Source organism: Anoplolepis gracilipes, chromosome 5, assembly GCF_047496725.1.
Source record: "Anoplolepis gracilipes chromosome 5, ASM4749672v1, whole genome shotgun sequence".
Taxonomy (NCBI): domain Eukaryota; kingdom Metazoa; phylum Arthropoda; class Insecta; order Hymenoptera; family Formicidae; genus Anoplolepis; species Anoplolepis gracilipes.
The window spans coordinates 6,041,994-6,060,963 of record NC_132974.1 but is presented as its reverse complement, the minus strand read 5'-3'; the positions used below and the strand labels follow the sequence as shown (position 1 = coordinate 6,060,963).

At 33.1% G+C, this 18,970-nt stretch overlaps 1 protein-coding gene across 3 annotated transcripts; it reads right to left on the bottom strand.

Moving 5' to 3' along the window:
• Positions 1-307: 307 nt before the first annotated feature.
• Nsyb (neuronal Synaptobrevin) lies at positions 308-18,010 on the bottom strand. 3 transcript variants are annotated; one of them, XM_072892044.1, is made up of 6 exons: positions 17,640-18,005; positions 12,535-12,752; positions 11,606-11,685; positions 11,461-11,512; positions 10,493-10,551; positions 5,931-7,538 (listed from the first exon to the last, which is right to left on the bottom strand). In XM_072892044.1, coding segments are annotated over exons 1-5 (366 nt in total). In that variant the 5' UTR covers positions 17,642-18,005; the 3' UTR covers positions 5,931-7,538; positions 10,493-10,537. The 3 variants fall into 3 exon arrangements, with proteins under 3 accessions (XP_072748143.1, XP_072748145.1, XP_072748144.1); XM_072892042.1 differs by lacking the exons at positions 5,931-7,538; positions 10,493-10,551 and adding an exon at positions 308-2,459 and having other exon boundaries at positions 17,640-17,997; XM_072892043.1 differs by lacking the exon at positions 10,493-10,551 and having other exon boundaries at positions 17,640-18,010.
• Between the last annotated feature and the right edge of the window lie 960 nt (positions 18,011-18,970).

Genomic DNA, 18,970 nt, shown 5'->3' with positions numbered 1-18,970 from the left:
GGCAATAAAAATGATAAAAGAAAAACTTACAACATTCATAATTATTATTTTATGAGAGAAAATAATTATATATATAATAATATATAATATATAATAATATATAATAACATATACACATACATACATATATGTTATTATATGAAATGTGCATATACATAATTTTTTATAAGATAAAAGAGCACATGAGATTATTTTTCACAACTTTATTTAAGCCTAATATGCAATAATAATTCTATATTGTATAATATTTCTATTATATAATAATAATCTGTTGTCCTTTTCAGTGAGATATATAGTACAAGAAATATTGCAATTAATAATTTATTTGTTATTCGTACACAATAATATCAACAGACTAATTGTAAGTGTTAAAGCATTTTCCTACAATAGCTATACTTACAAATCTGTCGTGTAGTTCTTTATCATTATTTTAATATAGACAGCTTATATCGAATCTATTATGATTATTGAGTGAAAATAGCAACATAGTATTCAATTTGATAGAGGAAACGATTAATACATTAAATTCTTTTTAAATGACAGGCAATTAATTTTTTATATTTTTGTTAGAGCACATTATCGGCTGAAAATTTTACTTATTATTACAGGCAAAAGCAGTACGACAATGATGTGCATATGAACATTGTAATAAAAAATAACTATATGCCAATATTTATTAGTTAATGCAGAAAAAGGTCTCTCTCTCTTCTTTTTCATTTGAATAACATTGCTAAATTACACGTAAATATTTTCAGAGACTTCGTTACGTTAATGCTTGAAAATACGTGGGAGTCAATAATTATTTTTTTCTATAATTCGATTACTTATTTGATACTATAATACATTTATAAGCTAATATTTTTGTCAGTTTAAAGGAGCAAATTTTCCTACAAATCTATATGAATAGTTTTTAGATAATACTTACATTTTTCAAAAATAACAATTATATTTTTTAAATGGAAAGAAAAATATATATCTCAAATACATATAATATATAAAGTAGTATTAATAATAATTAAATTGTGTAAAGAAGTGTTTAGGGAATTACTCGTTTTCATCGATATTGCATCGAGTCTAATTTTTGCAATTACGATTGATATAAAAATCATATAATTACATCAATCGCGAATAGAGACTAGTAAAATTTGGAAAACTTGACGTAAAAAGAAGTGAAATAAGTCCGTGTTCCATACATGTCTCAAAATTATATTATTTGAAACATTAAATGCATAGCTAAGCATAAAAAAATCACTTGTAACTTGGAACATTCTGTACATGACGTGTACACTCGAATATTTTCACATCTTTTTGGGTCAAGATTGAACTCGAATGATACTTCTATTAGTTTCTTCACAATTTTTAATTTATGATTTTCTCTGTTATATTATCTCCATTTTAAAATTTGATATTTGATATATGAATAATTTATATATTTATATTTATACGCGTACATATAGATTTAATTTTACATTGACCATTCGTAATAATGTATGTATATATACATGTCTATATACGTCGATACACGTACTTGTGTATTTTCTCGTCAACGATCTCTTCAACTTTGTTCGTTGCCTATTTTTCATAGCGATCAGCTGATTGTGAGCAGAAAGAGATTCAAAAGGCCTTCCGTGCGTTCTTATCGAATAAAATTTCGGCGGATTTCCTAACAACTCAGACTCTAGAATCTACAACGTTTCTGTCTTCTTAAAAAGATCGATATAAAAAGGTCGCTTTTATTTAAACGACCATTTAACTAAAAATCACGAAATCAATAAAATGCAATACAATCAAATAAATATACGTGGAAACCACTTGCACCTAATAAATGCTACATATATTCGAAGAAAGTTGCGCTCTATACAATATAACTGCATATAAAATAATGAAATTAATAATTATGACATCGTCGATAAGAAGAATAATAATTCAATAATAAAATAATCATGGCCGATGATTGAAGGGTTTCAAAGGAAAAAGAAAAAATACCTACAAGTCTATGACTTTTAAGACCAATTTCAAACAACATCTGATAAATCTGAAATAAAAAAAAAAAAAAAAAAAGATTTGAATAAATGATGAAGTTACTTCTTCCGCCGAACCCTTCATATCATGTGCCGATGATAATCCGAATAAATTGATCTTCGAAGCAAATATGTCGACCAGTTTCCACGGATTAAGACGTTACTTCAAAGTCGGTTTTTTTTTCACTCTTTTTTCCCTCCATTTTTTAATCACTTCTCTTTTTCTCCGTTCAAGTGCATCATCGTTATGTCGTATCGTTTACACGACACTGCGTATACCGGCGTCCAGATTGCTGACGGCCTGTGAGCCGCTGCCCAACGGCTTTGCGCTACCAGGTGCAGTATCTGGTACAGGCTGTGCATTAGGCGGCGGCGCTATTAAACCTGGCGGATAGTTAAAAGCAGGCGGAGTCGGCGGCGTTTCCGGCATGAATTTCACTGAAACGTTTAAGTGTTAATATTAGTTTCTAATATTGATAAAGTGATATCAGGTTGAGAGGTAACATAAAATGACAACGGAAAAAAAGAAGGGAAGACGGAAACTTTCATGGTGTTATTATTTCTAAAATAGTCTTTTCCCTGCTGAAAAAAAATGATTTATATTTTTTATCAGTCCGCGGATAAATATGTTAATTTCTGTAGTTGCTATCTATCATCATTAATAAAGTTAGTCATTGATTATTCGCGCTACTATCGTATTATTCGCAGAAAAGGATTAAATTCCAGGGAAAAATATTATTAAATGTATTAATAAAAGCGTATATACTTTAGAATAAAAAAGTTCTTTCACGCTGGTAAGAAAAAAAGTTCTCACCATAAATTTCAACGAAAGTACACATAAAGCATGAGAGAATTATAATTGACACAGGAATAGGGAAAGTTATAATTGAATTGATGAAAAAATAATTTCGGTTTCTCGGCCAGAAGCATTCGTATCTGTGAATCACACAGGATCTATCTTTTATCTACGGCATAAAAATAATGTCGTACTTGGTATCTTTTATTCCCACACTTTTATAACGTTTAACACACAGAAACACATAATTTGGACAAATGAAAAATGTACAGGATATACAACGCTAGGACGCACAAGTTGTATTGATATCTTCATTTCTTTCTTTTTAACAGCTGTGTTTTATATTACAGAGTATTCTTTCTTCTTTCTTAATCTTTCTCTCTCTCTCTCTCTCTCTCTCTCTCTCTCTCTCTCTCTCTCTCTCTCTCTCTTCCTCTCTCGGTTTCTTCCTCTCCTCTCTTTCTCTCTCTTTCTCTCGAAATAATTTCATTCCGTTAGATAATAGTGTGTAGGTATTGTCGCGTTTTACTTTAAATCTTGACACACCCGGCACCATTTATACACTAACGATAAATTGGAACAGTTATACGAATGGACAGCGAATCAAATAATCTCGAAGCGACGATAATTGGACACACACGCACAGACACACATACACACATACATCACTGATGTGTCTTCTATTTTCGACACAATCACAGGGAATCTAAACTTATACGTACAATATAATGTATCTTGCTAACTCAATGATATTTAATCGCAGTGTAATGATTTGATGGCGGTATGGATTAATGAAAATTATAAATTGAATGAGATGGATTATATTGATAAAAGCACATATTTTACATCAATTGTCACATACAAGAGAAGAGAAATTATGAGAGAACATAAATAACATTCTGAAAGATAAAAGTTATGAAAAATTCAAACGTAAGAAAAATCTAAAAATATGATCTTTATCTTTTCAGTACGATTCTTTTAAACTATCGATCATAAATTGTGAGATTGTTGTATTATTAATTCATAATAGATTTAAAAATTTAGAAGATAGAGGTATTTTAATTATGAAGAAAGGTCGACATTATATTTAAATTAAATCATATATTTAATTAAAACTAAAAAAAATTAATAGTTAAAAAAATAAAGGAAACATACATATATAATCTAGAAATTAATTTTTTATCAAATATATACACGCATATATACTTGGTTTAAATTTAATATATTACGATTTCGTGTAAAATATATTATAAAATCATCAAATTGTTAGATTTAAAAAATTATAGAAGAAATATTGAAAATTATAGAAGAAGAAAATTAATTTAAAAAAACACTTAAATAAAACTTTTATGGAAAACCACAGGTAAATGAGCATATCGGCATGTAATAGCAAGTTTATTATTCTTACCTCCTGTTTGGATTTAACAGACACTAGGCTCTTTAATGATCTTCTTCCTGGAAGGCGCGATGTAATAATATTCGACCGTTAATTAATTTTTTAAAATTGTAATCGCGTTTTTTACCGGTCGAATAAAAACTCTGGTCTTGAAAAAATAATGTCGTTTTCTTTAAATTTACATGCAGCATTAATATGATACGTAATAAAAAAAAGAAACTGAAACATTCAACTTATTCATTGTCGAGTAGTAATTTGTAAAAATTGCTAATGTGTGCTTATATAGATACAGAATGAGAATTTCACGATCGAAGTGATTTGATTCAAAAGCGGCAAAAAAAAGAATATTATTAATTCTCTTCTCCGTTACCCTTTGATAACTTCAATTCAACTACGCAGTGTATTTTTTATTCGATACTGTACAATGTTCAAAGCGCAGCATCATGATCGCATATTCGCCATTATTAATTAGGGATACGTCGACGGTTAAGATATGACGTACAGCTATGTGTTTATAAGTTCGTGAACATAGAATGATCATTTTAAACATTATATAACTCGGGTCGTCCGTGTGCGGCCACTTAGCCCGACAATTTCGAAGAATTTCTCATTCGTCGATCGGTCCTTCACTTTCTAATATTTCTGCGATACTCGTATGCTCAGCAAAGCAAAGTAACACTCTAGCGACTCGTGGTCCCCAATTTTTTTCCCGTCATCGATTATCTTCAACGATATCATAATTTATGCTTAATTTATATGCATCAAGATAAATAACAAATGTCCGTTAATTAAAATAATATAATTTAGAAAGAAATAAGAAGCAGAGATATAACTCTCATTTTTTATATATATTTTTTCTACCAATTAACGCTAATAATATTTAACGATAATTAGATCATTCAATAATCGCAGAAAGTTGATATTTTGAGATTAAGGATAATTTTGTTTTTTTCCAAAATAAACGTCGACGCAAACGAAAACACAATCGATGTCTTGCCGATCGACATAATGAAAAACTCTTCTTTTTCTTTCGGTGAACTTTATCGCGTTTCGAAAGTCACAGTGGAATCTGCGAGAAACTCGCAGACATCGTAGACGTCGGGACGGGATCGGAGGGAGGAATAATTGCGGAGAATTACGATCGGAAAGATGATCGTTTCATCTCTCGAAATTATTGCTGAATTAATAGCAACAGCAGCAGCACGAAACTAGGAAAGATCGAATGGAAGAAAAAAAGTAATCGGAGAAAATCGACAGAAATCGACGACGATCTCGGACTCGTCGACGAACGATCGATGTGTCGCGTATGATATTATGAACGTACGTCTTATCATGAACGTACATTTTATCTCGCGGATGAACAATAAAAAGATAATCGAAGATGGAGCCTGCTGAGCTCCAAGTATCCTCGAATCGGAGGACAATCCGCTTTTTTTCGGCACTATTGCATCCGCGAAGCTTGAAAATCGCCTCCTCATTGTCACCAAGATGATCGTTAGTGTTTATTATTATTATTATTATTAATGTTATCGTTATTATTATCATCGTAATCATCATTATTATTAACATGTATACATAACATCTTGTAGATAATTCTTCTTTAAGCCTTAAAACATTACCTATAACTGCTGTACTCCTCTATATCGAGGCGATTCTCTCTTTCACTCTCTCTCTCTTTCTCTCTCTCTCTCTCTCTCTCTCTCTCTCTTCTCTTCTGTTTTCTTTCTCCATTTCTCCTTCTCACTATTTTTCTCCTTTCTTTATTATTTCCTAAATTCTCTGTACACAGATTGTGTGCTCTAAAACATTCATCGCCGTCTTCGACGAAGGCAGGTAACTATCGCAATTTTTTCTCTCCCTCCTTCCCGTCGCTCCTGTTCATCAGTTTGTTCTTCGTGTAATTCGCGAAAAGCGCAAGATGCAAGATAAAGGAACAAAGGGCGCGTGTGACTTTCGTCGATATAGTCAGAGCGGGATTGATCAATCCGATACACAATTCGATAAATGGCGTGAGGGACAAATGACATATTATTTACAGCTTACATGATTTACATATATGTGTCTATATAAAGTAAATGTCTCGATATACATCGTGAACGCTTTGTTCGTGTGTACGCGAACATGCACTACAGCAACTGCCTTCGCCGGAGAGGTTTATGTAGTGATTTTCACGGACACCCTATCTGTCTTTTTCGTTCTATACATATATATATATATATATATATATATATATATATATATATATATACATATACATATACATATACATATATGTATATATATATATGTATATATATATATATATCTTCTATATATTTATATATTATATATCGCTGCTGCAACGAACCTTTTTCTCTTCTTCGTAAACATTTCGCGCTTTTTTTTTTACACAATAACCATATCGTCTTTTTCTCCTTTCTAAATATTTTTCATCTCTTTTTATTTTTCTCGGAGAATCCTGATTAACAAAGATGGATGAAGGAAAGCGCGATGAACGTATTTGGTCTTATCAACTGCGTTTAGTCGCGAATTAGTTCCGTTGCGATAATATCTCTCGTCGAGTAATATTTCCGTAATTAATTGCTTAAAAAGGATGCATAATTCAATTTCGAATTTACCGAAACTCAAGAGATAAATAGATTAATGCATAACGCATTATCTATTACAAAACAACCGTAGTAATAACGCAATTGCTATTTACGAAATAGTGGAATATGGCAATAATGGAAATCCTGGCAGAATTTCGTAAATGTAAATGTAAATTATTGTGCGCACCCTTCGTCTATAATGTGAAATACGGAGACGGAGTCGATTAAATATAGATTTCACCTGCTCGATCCGAAAAAAAATATAAGGGGTAACAAGAAAGTTTCATCGCGACGGCTATCTTCGTCGTTCCCGCTAGGATTAACGTCCTCCGCTTTTGATCATCCGCCGTCATCCTCCCTCCTTTACCACGATGAATTCCAAGGCCGACGATCGATCGATCGATTTTGCGCATAATCGATTCGACGTTACGTTACGAAGAACTTCGGCAGAGCTCATCAACGGCTCATCACAATTTCCGTCTCACGAGATCATTATTCACCCTATCTATATCCTTTCGTCTCAAAAAACTATCTCTTCTTCGTGAATCACCCTCTTCAATCGCCGCCGCTTCTTCTTCTTCTTCTTCTTCTTCTTCTTCTTCTTCTTCTTCTTCTTTTGTTTCCTCTCCTCCTTTCACTTTTCTTTTTGTTGCTGTTGTGGTTGTTGTTGCGTTTTTTTTATTTTAGCTCTTACTCTCGCGCTCAATTTTGCGTATTGCTGCCGCCGGTGACGCTCGCTGAAAACAATAACAAGATTTGTTTCTCCTCCATTGGATCAGAAACGGCATTAGGTCAGAAATGGTTCAGCCATGCCGTGTTGCTCTGAATCTCCTTCTCCTCGGATTTTAATCTGTGTCTTTCCACTCTTTTTTTTTTTTTTTATTTCTTCCCCTTCGTCTTTATTTCGAACTTTTTTGCATGCAGAAACTCGCGATGAATCGCGCTCGTCGTAGACAAATGTTTTTAAATTTAATTAAGAGATTTAGTATTGATGTTTTGATAATTTAAAAATTATCTTCCTAATAAAACTTATAAACTAGTGTATACTATATTAGTGTGTATATAATTATGAATTATATATATATATATATATATATACATAAAATTCTTGTAACATAAAGAAAAATATTATAATTATAAAGAAAAATTTATATGTATAAATATAAAATTACATATTTAAATATTTTGCATACAATTGTCTACGACGAAGCATTTTATAAACTAGAATCATTCGCAGCTTGAAGCTACATGACGAACCGTTAGCCATAAATATAATAATCAATTTGCATGCAAGTAGGTACAAAAGCACAGATGATTACATAATATAGGCCGCATGACACCATACATCGGTATACGAATTTATTTTTGCAAAAATAATTTGCATCAGCTAATTAATTGTTCTTGCCAGAAGTTCCGTTTGCAAAATTTTTTTAACATGATATCTAAGCCCATGGAAAATGTCGTAATTTATAGGAAATTCTGGCTAAATTTTTGGCTGAAGTTTTTTACATTAGAAGCTTTCAGCATACACGTTTCACATAATGTATAAGCCATGCAACACTAATGTCGAAATATTGATTTTCAATCGAGGGAGAAATAATCAAATCGATGGTACATGCTCCATAGTAAGAAGTTAAGCACGAAGCGCGAAGATCGTCCCAGAAACATATAGTTGATTATATAGTCGATTCGTATCTATATTAAAATGCATTATTAGAAATATTTATTTCCTGAGGATACGGTGTATGAGAGAGTTTCACGCTGTACTATAAGTTGAAAAATGTTGAAAGTAAATAAAAGGAGAAATGTAAAGAGAAAATCATGCAGAATGAAATATGCATAAATGTATTGTTAATATTAATATATTGTTAATAATATTTATATATAGTCATTACATAATGTTATTAATATATACTTTAATATATATTAATGCAAAAAAAAAAAATAAATTATATAATATTAATATGTTATATCTAAAAGCAAAATATATAAAATTAAATGTATTATTAAGTAGAATTACATTATATGTAATTCCATATTGTAATTATGAAAAAAAACGCAAAAAAATCTTTTCTATATATAATACATATTATAAATTTAAGCAAAATCACATACAAATTTTGTATGTAAAGATGTGAATAAAAAAAAAGAAAGTAAATAAGAGAAAGTGCTTAAAGAAGATTTAAGTTATATTTTTGGCGGAATAATAGAGAGAAAAAGATAGATAAGTCATATCGGGTGCAACAATAAAATCATTGCTTACCGTACCGAAGAGTAGAATAGGATTAAACAAAAACTTTGAGAGAGACCTTTTTTGTTGTAGTTGTTGTAGTTGTAGTTGTTTGATAATTCTTACTGTTGTTGATATTGTGGTTGTTGTTGATGTTGTCGTTTATCGTTGTGGTGTTTTCATTTCTTGGTGGTATCATTTCTTTATTTCTGTCGTAGCCGCGAATCACAATTTTTGAAGCTTCACGTTCATTAGGTTGTTTCACGTATTTACACACTTTTTTGTGTTTTCTTTTTCTTTTTGTTAATTGACCACCAGAAAATTGAAAATCACTGCCTGGGACCAACTTCAGAAAGAGGATACCACCGAAAGTACAGACAGACACATAACAACGATTACAGTTGTAACATAGCACACACACACACACACACATACACATACACACACACACACACACACACACACACACACACACGCAGGGTGAGGTATGATTGTGTCTCGGAAAAGTGTGTCTTCTTCATTAAAAGCGAATCTTTCATCGATATTCCTTAATGAAATCGATGACTTATTTCAATATATAATTACATATATATAGTATATATACATATTTAAATTAATTCAAAAGTCGTGACAAATATTTCATGTTGAAAAATTATAGATATCTTATAGCGAGTTTCTCATTCTTGTATAGGTTTTAGAGACGCTGAAAATGTGGGATAAAATATTGAGAAGATATTTCCTAGCAGAAAAATATATACGATGACTTTTACAAATTGCTTAACTTGATGTTGATTTGTACGTTGTGTTGTGATAGGAAAAGATTGAGAAGTAAAGGAAGATGTCGTCGAAAATTTATGAAGATGTATATTGCCACGATATTTTTAATTGGAGAGCACTTTCCAATTAAATTCAGTAGTTTGTAAATATGCAACGACTCAGAATAGTGAAGGAGGGTGGGAAAAACAACGGTTCTTATATAGAAAATACACGTAGCAACAGATAAATCAGCAAGTACCTATCACACAGGCAAACACAACGTAACATCGACTAGAGAACTGCCAGTTTTATAAATGCGGGAGTGCGTTTCTTACAACAAAAAAAAAAACGTATAATAACATTAATAATACAATATAATTATAATTACTGTAACATTGTGTTATATCACATTTTGATTAATACAATAATTTCGGTAAATTAAAATATGATTATCTTTTAAACGAAAAGTTCGTTTAATTCCTTATAAAACTGGCGATACTTGATACGACATCATCAAAATTAAGGAATATTCTGAAAGCTCTGGGTGAATGGAGTTTCAGTGTCGGATGATAAACAACGAGAACGAAATCAGAAAGTTATACAGATTCAGGGGTGTACATTTTCTACGACAAGTAAAAAAGAGTTACGAGAAACGGGGTGAGAAACAACAATGATACGCAATGTCGCAATTGTTTTGCTTTCTACCTTCAGACTCACTCACACACAAATCTCTTCCACCAATCAGCGCGCCTACATGAAGTTCGCTAGACGGAAAAAGAGAAATACATACATTTCACACATGTTAGATGATGAATGGGCAAAAGGAAGACAGAATGACATCATTTTTTTTTTTTTTTTTTAGACGGATCGCACCGTGTAGCGGTGTCTTCCTCGCTCATTTCATATCCCCCGCATGATAAAAAACGCATTCTTGTAAAAAAAAGTAATATTTTCATTTCGTTTACAAAACGTACCAGAATGATATTGTTGCGAAATAGGACTTTAATAGAGAGATTTGAAAATTATTCGGAAATCGAAAAAAAAACGCGAATATGATGTTTTTGAAAAAATTTCGTGAAAATGGATCGAGGTCACGTAAGTCACATAATTCAAGCAAAGCACGATAGACAATTTGTTTCGGCACATTTCTTCGAGAAATCTCGAAAGATCCCTTCAAGAGGATTTCTCAAAGGTTATGCAAACTCGCGGACAACACTTCGCTCGTCACATCGCGTCGTTTTTTGCATCGTGCAAACACAACCGTTTGTAGATGTCTCTTTAGCACAAAAGGTATAGATCGACAGAGAGACATTAATCAAGAACGACTGATTCAGATGCGAAATACGATGAATATCGTAAAATTTTTGAAACAGAAGTTAGTCTAGTGTGGTAGAAGGTTCATATTTGTTTGTATCGATAAATTTGAAAATATAATTATTAATTTCTATAACTACATCTATCTAAATAAATATTCATATTCTGATTAAATCGCGACGAATAGTCGACACTTCCACCATATCTCAGAGCAAAGAGCGCTAAAGAGAGTAACTGAATTAGTCGCTTGAAATCGGGACGAGATATATATCGGGACGAGAGATGGCACAAAACATTTAAACAGTTACAGTGGCAGTGTTGACAGCTGTTAAACGTCAGAACGTTAATGAGGCACTTACCGACAATAATGGCCAATACGATAAGTCCGATGACACCCATGATGATCATCATCTATTAGGAAAAGAACAGAACAATTATTATTAAATCAAAAAAATTTCAAGCATTATGATAGATATTTTATAATTTGTAAAACTTAATTCTCACCTTTAGATTCTGTAGCCAAAACTTTCTCTTCAATTTTCCTGCTTGCTGTTCAAATTGTGACGCTCCTTGTTGGAGTGCATCTGCAAAAATCAATTACGTGAGCGTGTTATATTGCGAATTATATTTCGAAAATTTTTAAGTATAATTTGAAAAAGAAACAAATCATTTTAAAAAGAAATTAATTTTATAATATTTATTCAAAATAAATATGAATAATGTGAAATACGTTTGCGCAATAAATGAGCGGATTGCGTGAGAAAAGATCGACCAGCCACATAACGTGGCATCGATTTGGACATGTTAGTAATCGATATCAACGTATAGTCAGCCGCGCAGGGTCGAACTACTTTACCATGAATGGAAGATGTAGCCTTCACGTGGATATATACTTTCTATTTAGTCGTAAAAAACATAATTGACGTGAATTATATAACGGCATATCTTGTATGACGTATGTGTAAAATAAATTAAAATAAATTGCGTAAATTTATTATATCTTCCATAGTTGTACATTATAAGTTAACAGTGATACGTTTTTCAGTTTTTATATAGTTGTATTTTCCTTTACACAAAGATAGAACAATGTATATGTATTGCATTCTCTTATAAAATATTAATTAATCTCTCAGCGTGCAATAAATGATATCTATAATGATGGCATGAATGAATGCTTGTAGATATAGAAGCAGAACAATGGAATGATGTGTATAATAATTAATGAGTATGTATCGATGATAATGAACAGTATATAACGGAGCACAGAATGTACGTAATCACAAATAAAATACAGCAATAATTCGGTGAAATAGCTTTCAATAAAGGATTAACGGTCAATGAAACTTGCACTGAAACTTTAGTAATCAAGAATGATGATCGCTCTATTAATTCTCTTTTTTTCCGCAAAGTTTTTATCGTTATAAATATCTCACCTGCTCGATCGTCAAGCTCGGAGAGCTTTTGATCGCGCTCGAGGACCTTCTCGACATTCGTCTTCATGATGTCGACGACCTCATCGACTTGCGCTTGCGTCGCCTGCAGTCGCTTCTGCGAGGCGATCTGCTGGGGCGTCCTGGGGCCGCCGACGATGCCGTCGGTGCCCGCGCCTGCACCTGCAGCTGCATCCGGTGCTAAACCGCCCTCCGTAGCCCTAGAGAAAAAGAGCGCAGTTTGTCAAAAATAATGATTGTCATATTATTACAATATGCGATATGAATATTATTTTAATATGTATATTATATATAATATAAAATATATTATTATGTTAAAATATAAATAATAATTTTATATATAATATATAATATTAATAGTTTAATATTAATATTAATATATAATATAAAATATCGTACAACGTGCGACCTTTATAAATGTATCAATTGCCGTTTGAGAGAGAGAATACTGGTAATATAAAGGTGTTAGTATATAATTGTTTTAATAAAATCGAAAAAAAGTAGTAATAAAATAAAATAAAATAATAACAGTATTCTTGAATGCGAACATTGTTTCAGATGTATAGATAAATACGGGTTAAAAGATAAATACTCGTCAAAAAGTGTAAAATAAATACGCGTTAAAAAGTACAGCTATCGTATAAAATATGCTATTGAAATCATATATATTTATTAAATACACAATATTTATTACTAATACATTTCACGATTTGTTCATCAAGCTGTGTGATTTATTTGCATTTTTTTTTTCGGGGCATAAAGTACATAAAGTACGTGTTTTCTTCTGACGATTCTAAAAAGATTAAATAAACACGCAAATAACGTGTCTCGGAACATTCAAACCAGGAATTATAGCATCATCATGGTGCTGGATGCTGCGTGAGATTTTCCCCATATCGAGCCGCGGGTGGAAACGCAAAAGGGCAAAGTTCATGACACGATTTTGCCATTCACGCTGCTTAATGGCAAAAACTAGATGCGTATTACCTACGCATTTTCCACCCACTGGTTTCTAAGAAGGATAATGATAAATGATGGCAATGCGAACATTGGTTGAAAGCGCATCGAGCGCATCATTAAAGGAAGGTGAGTCTTACTCTCCCGAGATAAGCGGGATACGGAGTGAAAGGTCATTGATAAGGTCGGCTACTTGTATATGGCCTCAGGAGATTGTAATTCATAGCGCACGTGCATACGAATGCCCAAAGTAAAATAATTGCAATTATCTGTTGTGAATCAGTTTGCGAGGTCTCAGCTGTAATCAGGGCTAAATCTATATAAAAAAATTATTGTTGCATATTTTCGATCAGTTATTTAAAAATTATTCATGAAATAAGAAAGTATATTTTCACACTGCATATTTTTTCAAATAATTTTATATAATTTTTGTATAAGAATAAAGCACTTTAATGTAGTATTTTTCTGTAAAATTGTCTCAAAAAATGAGTTTGCAAATATCATTTTCTACCCATTATATATGGAAATATCCTGCACGGGGATTTATTTAATTTAAATATATATATATATATATATATATATATATATATATATATATATATATAATAGTATAGAGACATGCGTATGTGTATTAGTTATGTGATTATCTTATTTTTATGGAATTTGCAAATCGTTTGACCTTTTGCACAGAGCAAGACTTTTCTCGGAACTGCTGCGAGCACAATGTCAATTTAATTATCAAACAACTTATACGCGTACTAGGATAATTCAGTTTTCCATTCTTTCGCGATACATAGCATATCCTTCATCAATCTCCGCGCGTTTATTAAATATATGTATATTAATGTAAATATAGTAAGCTCTTTATTGATTAGTTAATTGATTAGAAAAAGTTATACTAATTATACTAAAGAAATCGAGCCATATATTATAGGAAATTAGCTCTTGTTATAAAAAAAAGTTTCATGATTAATATTGTGTAGTTAGCGATATCTACGATTCGAGAAACGCTGGTTAGGGCGAATGAAAAAGCGGTCGACGATGGATTACGGGTTTTATTTTTGGCCAGATACGATCGAAGGACCGAGTGGCAACAGCCGATCGATCGACTATTCGAATAACGCCGGCGGAATAGTTAAACATAGAGAAATGTCGTATGTACCTATTCTTTGTTTTCATTAAGATGTCGGACACGCAACATCGACGGAATATATACACATATATATATAAAATTAATTTTTTTATTTTTTAGTTAATTAAAATATGCCATTATTAATTACTTCAATATGACGATTGTTGATTGATCTTATCAATATATATATATATAATCTAAATATTTATGATCTCATTGATATTACTTAAGACATCGATATTTAGTATGATATTAGATATTTGAAGTATATGTAACAATAATTTTCTTTTTTCTATGTAATTTAAAAATTTCTGCTATTATTATTCGTTCTTTCAATATAATTATTTAATATTAGATTTGGAAAAATATGAATAAATTTCTGATTTATTAAAATTATTTTTGGAAAATATTCTGCTGTTTTTTACTTTTCATTTTTCATTGTAATATATTCTATAAATATTTGAGAGATATATTTGTCGGATTATTTTTTGACTGCTGTAGGTGTGTACATCGTGCGTAAAGACCAAGAATTATTCATCCTACGTAAAATGGGATATATAATAGAATTAATACGTCGATCAAGGATATTGCGTCTTCCTTGTTATTAGATTAGTAGAACTGGCGCTGAACGGTCAATAATTATGATTCACATCATTTGCGTGAAATTATTGCATTTAAAATCTTTATTTCTCATTTAGCGATCAACTTAAGAATCCGTTTTAAATACTATTGTATTTGACATAAAGTTGTTACACTTGTAAATAAATTACAGGAAATAATAATATATAGTGCGATATAATCAAATTTTAATAAATATATAACGAATTATATCAAATTATTCTAAAAATAATCAGTTTAATTTTGTACAATTAATAACTTGTATATTTCTTGTACGTAACTTGTTAATAATTTTTAGAATTATTCGTTCAAAGGGGAATAGTAATTTCATAATATTACCCCCATAGATTTTCAAGTAGTAAAGCAACTTATTATATATCGCGGTAGTTAGACTGCTGCACCTTGAAGACTCCGTCTTTGATCGACGCACAAACAATCCGGTAAATGGTTCATTGTTCGCCATACGCGTCACAACGTTACGTACGAACCTTTCTGTCTAGCAAAGCCGTAGAACATTGCCGTAAATGTGCTCATCATTGATTATCTAAATATAGAAACTGCGAGCTGACATGTAGTAGCAGTGCGGCGCGTTTCGCGCGATTGATCCCTACTATATACATATATACGTTCAAGTATATATGTATTAGATTCCCCAATCGTACCAAACGCGCAAACTGCGTAAAAAATGCACATTAAATACGCTAATCGGTACTCGTGAACAAAAAAGTGGGGAATTTTTTCTGCGGATAGATAACAAGGCATGATAATGCTTCCTAATCTCTGTTATAAATCGTCGCGAATGTGAAACAATCCGAAATTATCATGTGTGTGCCCTTCAAAAAGATTACCCTCTCCCTTCTGTCTCTTTCCTTTTGTCGGTGTGTGAGTGCTGTAACGATACAGACAATGCTTGAATCATCCTGTATCTCTATCGAAATTGTCCAAGATCGCGAAACATATTCGTGCACGTAACAACGTATTGTTTACAAATATGTTATCTCGATTGGTCGGCCAAATATAATATCTATAATCGATTTAGAGTGGATGAGATAAAGATGAGAAAAGAAGAAAAATTGAGGAAAGTCAGAGCGAGAAGTAGAAAGTTATACATTAATTTTCGAAATTATACATAATTAACCTATACTTGTACTATCATAATAAATAATATTAACATATATTAATTAGTAGATAACATTATATAAATATTATAAAAGTATTATAAAAATATTTCAAATGCGAGAGAAGTTTAATTCATATTTCAATTGCACAATTTGATAGTTCATCAATAAACGTCTTCGACGACCGACTTTTGTCGCTTGAATAAATATGCTGAATAAAAAGGAATTCGCATAGATCGAATGAGATGGGTGCATTATCGGGTTTTAAAGATTCACGGCGCGGTGCGAGTCGTCTATATCTCTCACCGACGAAATCGAGTCCGCGTATATAACGAGGTTTCGAGAAGCTCCGTTGCACTCTATCGGAAATTCTGTCGTGTGTGGCGGATGGACGGGTCGTGCGAGGAGAATCGATTGGCGGCGACAAGGGCCTCGGCAATTGCGTCTTAAAACGCATCTTACAACGTCGTGGTCGTCGCGATATTCTCGCCCTCCTCGCCAAGTCTTGCGCGATTCTTACGCGGTTTTGCGCATTCATACATCCGCGAAAAGTCGATCGGCGCTCCCCGTTAAACTTTTCGCGTGTAAATCGCGATGAGCGATTTAGAGCACGAGGTATATAGTCCCCGTTCCGTAATCTCGCTCATTGATCTAGTTATACGTTGACGTGTTACAGTTGGCGGAAAGGAGATACGGCCATTTACGCAACTGCTTTCCGATTGATTGACCACAGAAAATGGTCACGAAATTCACTATCGATGCAGCTCGGCGAAACAATCGCCATTTGTATTATCGTTTAAACCCGAAGCAGAAACTGGAAGCACATCATCTTTCAAATTCCCGAACTTACGACGCGGAACTGATGTGCTCGATGCTCATGACTTCGTGTTTTTCGACCAAAGTCTAGAATGGTCTCGCAGAAAGTCTATCAGGAAGTCTACCGCGACGCGAATCATCTCGTTGGGAACGTTAATACGCGTCACTTGGACCATCCTGATTAATATTATACTCCACATCTGCATGTGTCTCGATTATCGACATCCTTAGATAGCGTTTCACAATGACTCATTGGTCTGAAACCAATTAGAAGACTCGTTCGCGATTCACCGTTCAACAATTCCACGATCGATGTCACGAGACCCGGATAATCGCGTATATTTAATCACGCGACATTCTTCGCGGACCCTCGGACCTCGTTTGCTCGGACACTCCGGTTTCAGAACGATGGAGAGAGAGACGCGCGTATTATCACGTGTACTCACATGCTCGTAGTAGTCGATCGCCTCGGGCTCTTTCTGTTCCGGCAATCCTCGTCGGTTAATCGGTCGGTTCGGCGTCAACCCCCGGTCGCGTAACTTTTCGCGAACGACTGCCACAGCGAGACTAGATGGCCGCCGCGGGTATTGATAAAATTTCCAGCGACACGCCGCCGCGCCGCGATATCGCCGGCGCGCACGCTTCGACGATATATCTCGATCGTCCACCCTCGAACTTTGACTGTCGCCTTCGTCGATTCGTCGGCGAATTACTCCCGCGGTCTCCGCGTCCGGGGAATGCGACGAGGATCGAGCCGATCGCGCGATCGGCTGACACTTGGCGAGGGACGCGCGGCAGACGATGGACAGGATCGCGAGGAACGTGCGTTTGAAAGCACGGCGCGTACAGGTGACCGAGGATCGATCTCTCGAGAAGCGACAGGGTCGACGGACGGTCCTCCAACCCCCCCCTGCGACCGCGCAAGCGCGGCCGATTTTAGTCAATACGACGGTCATGCCGTTTCGCAACCCCCATGCGCGAACACACCCTACACCGCCGCCAGGAACGTATCCGCATGTATGGATCACCACGTGCCACGTTCTCTTGCCTTCGTTTCACATCGATGCGTATTCAAGAGAAATTATTTCTATATTAAATATAAATAAAATAGAAAATTGCCATTTGCCAGTCAGCGCAGAACTGCGGCGCGTATCTTTATTTTAACTGATTTATATTATTAATATAATATAAACAATATTATTAATAGAATATAAAGAATATTATTATAATGTTATATAAATAAATTCCGACATTATCGTAATGTCTTAAATGATTATAATTGTGAAACTAATTCTAAGAAATAAATAATAAATTAAAGGTCAACGGATAAAATTACATAATAAATTAAAGTTAACGAGTAAACCTTTTTTACTCGCTAACTTTAATTTATTATGTAATTTTATTTGTTGACCTTTAATTTACTATACATTTCTTAGTCTCACGATTGTAAATTATCTAAGACATCTTTGTTTTTATACGGTAACGTCGAAATTTATTTATATTACATTAATTGTGCTGAAGATGGCCTTCAAGAAGGGATCGAAACGTTCTCCATAATATTTATATTATAAGTTAAAACGAAGATTTTTCACCCAATGTTCTGATGTAGACACATCTTTGTGAGATATAATAAAACAGTCATTATGATAATTCTCTCGAAACAAATTGACATATTAGAAATTATTAGCTACAACGTGCAATATTTGTTAGATGAATGTGTATAAAATTTCTGCACATCAAGTCTCGGAGTGTCTACCATATAATATAATAGCTCATA

Excerpts from the sequence above, each read along its gene's own strand:
- Nsyb (XM_072892042.1), bottom strand. Across the intron at positions 11,686-12,534 it reads CGAGCTTGACGATCGAGCAG|ATGCACTCCAACAAGGAGCG; the intron begins GTGAGATATTTA and ends TGATTTTTGCAG. Across the intron at positions 11,513-11,605 it reads TTTGGCTACAGAATCTAAAG|ATGATGATCATCATGGGTGT; the intron begins GTGAGAATTAAG and ends TTTTCCTAATAG.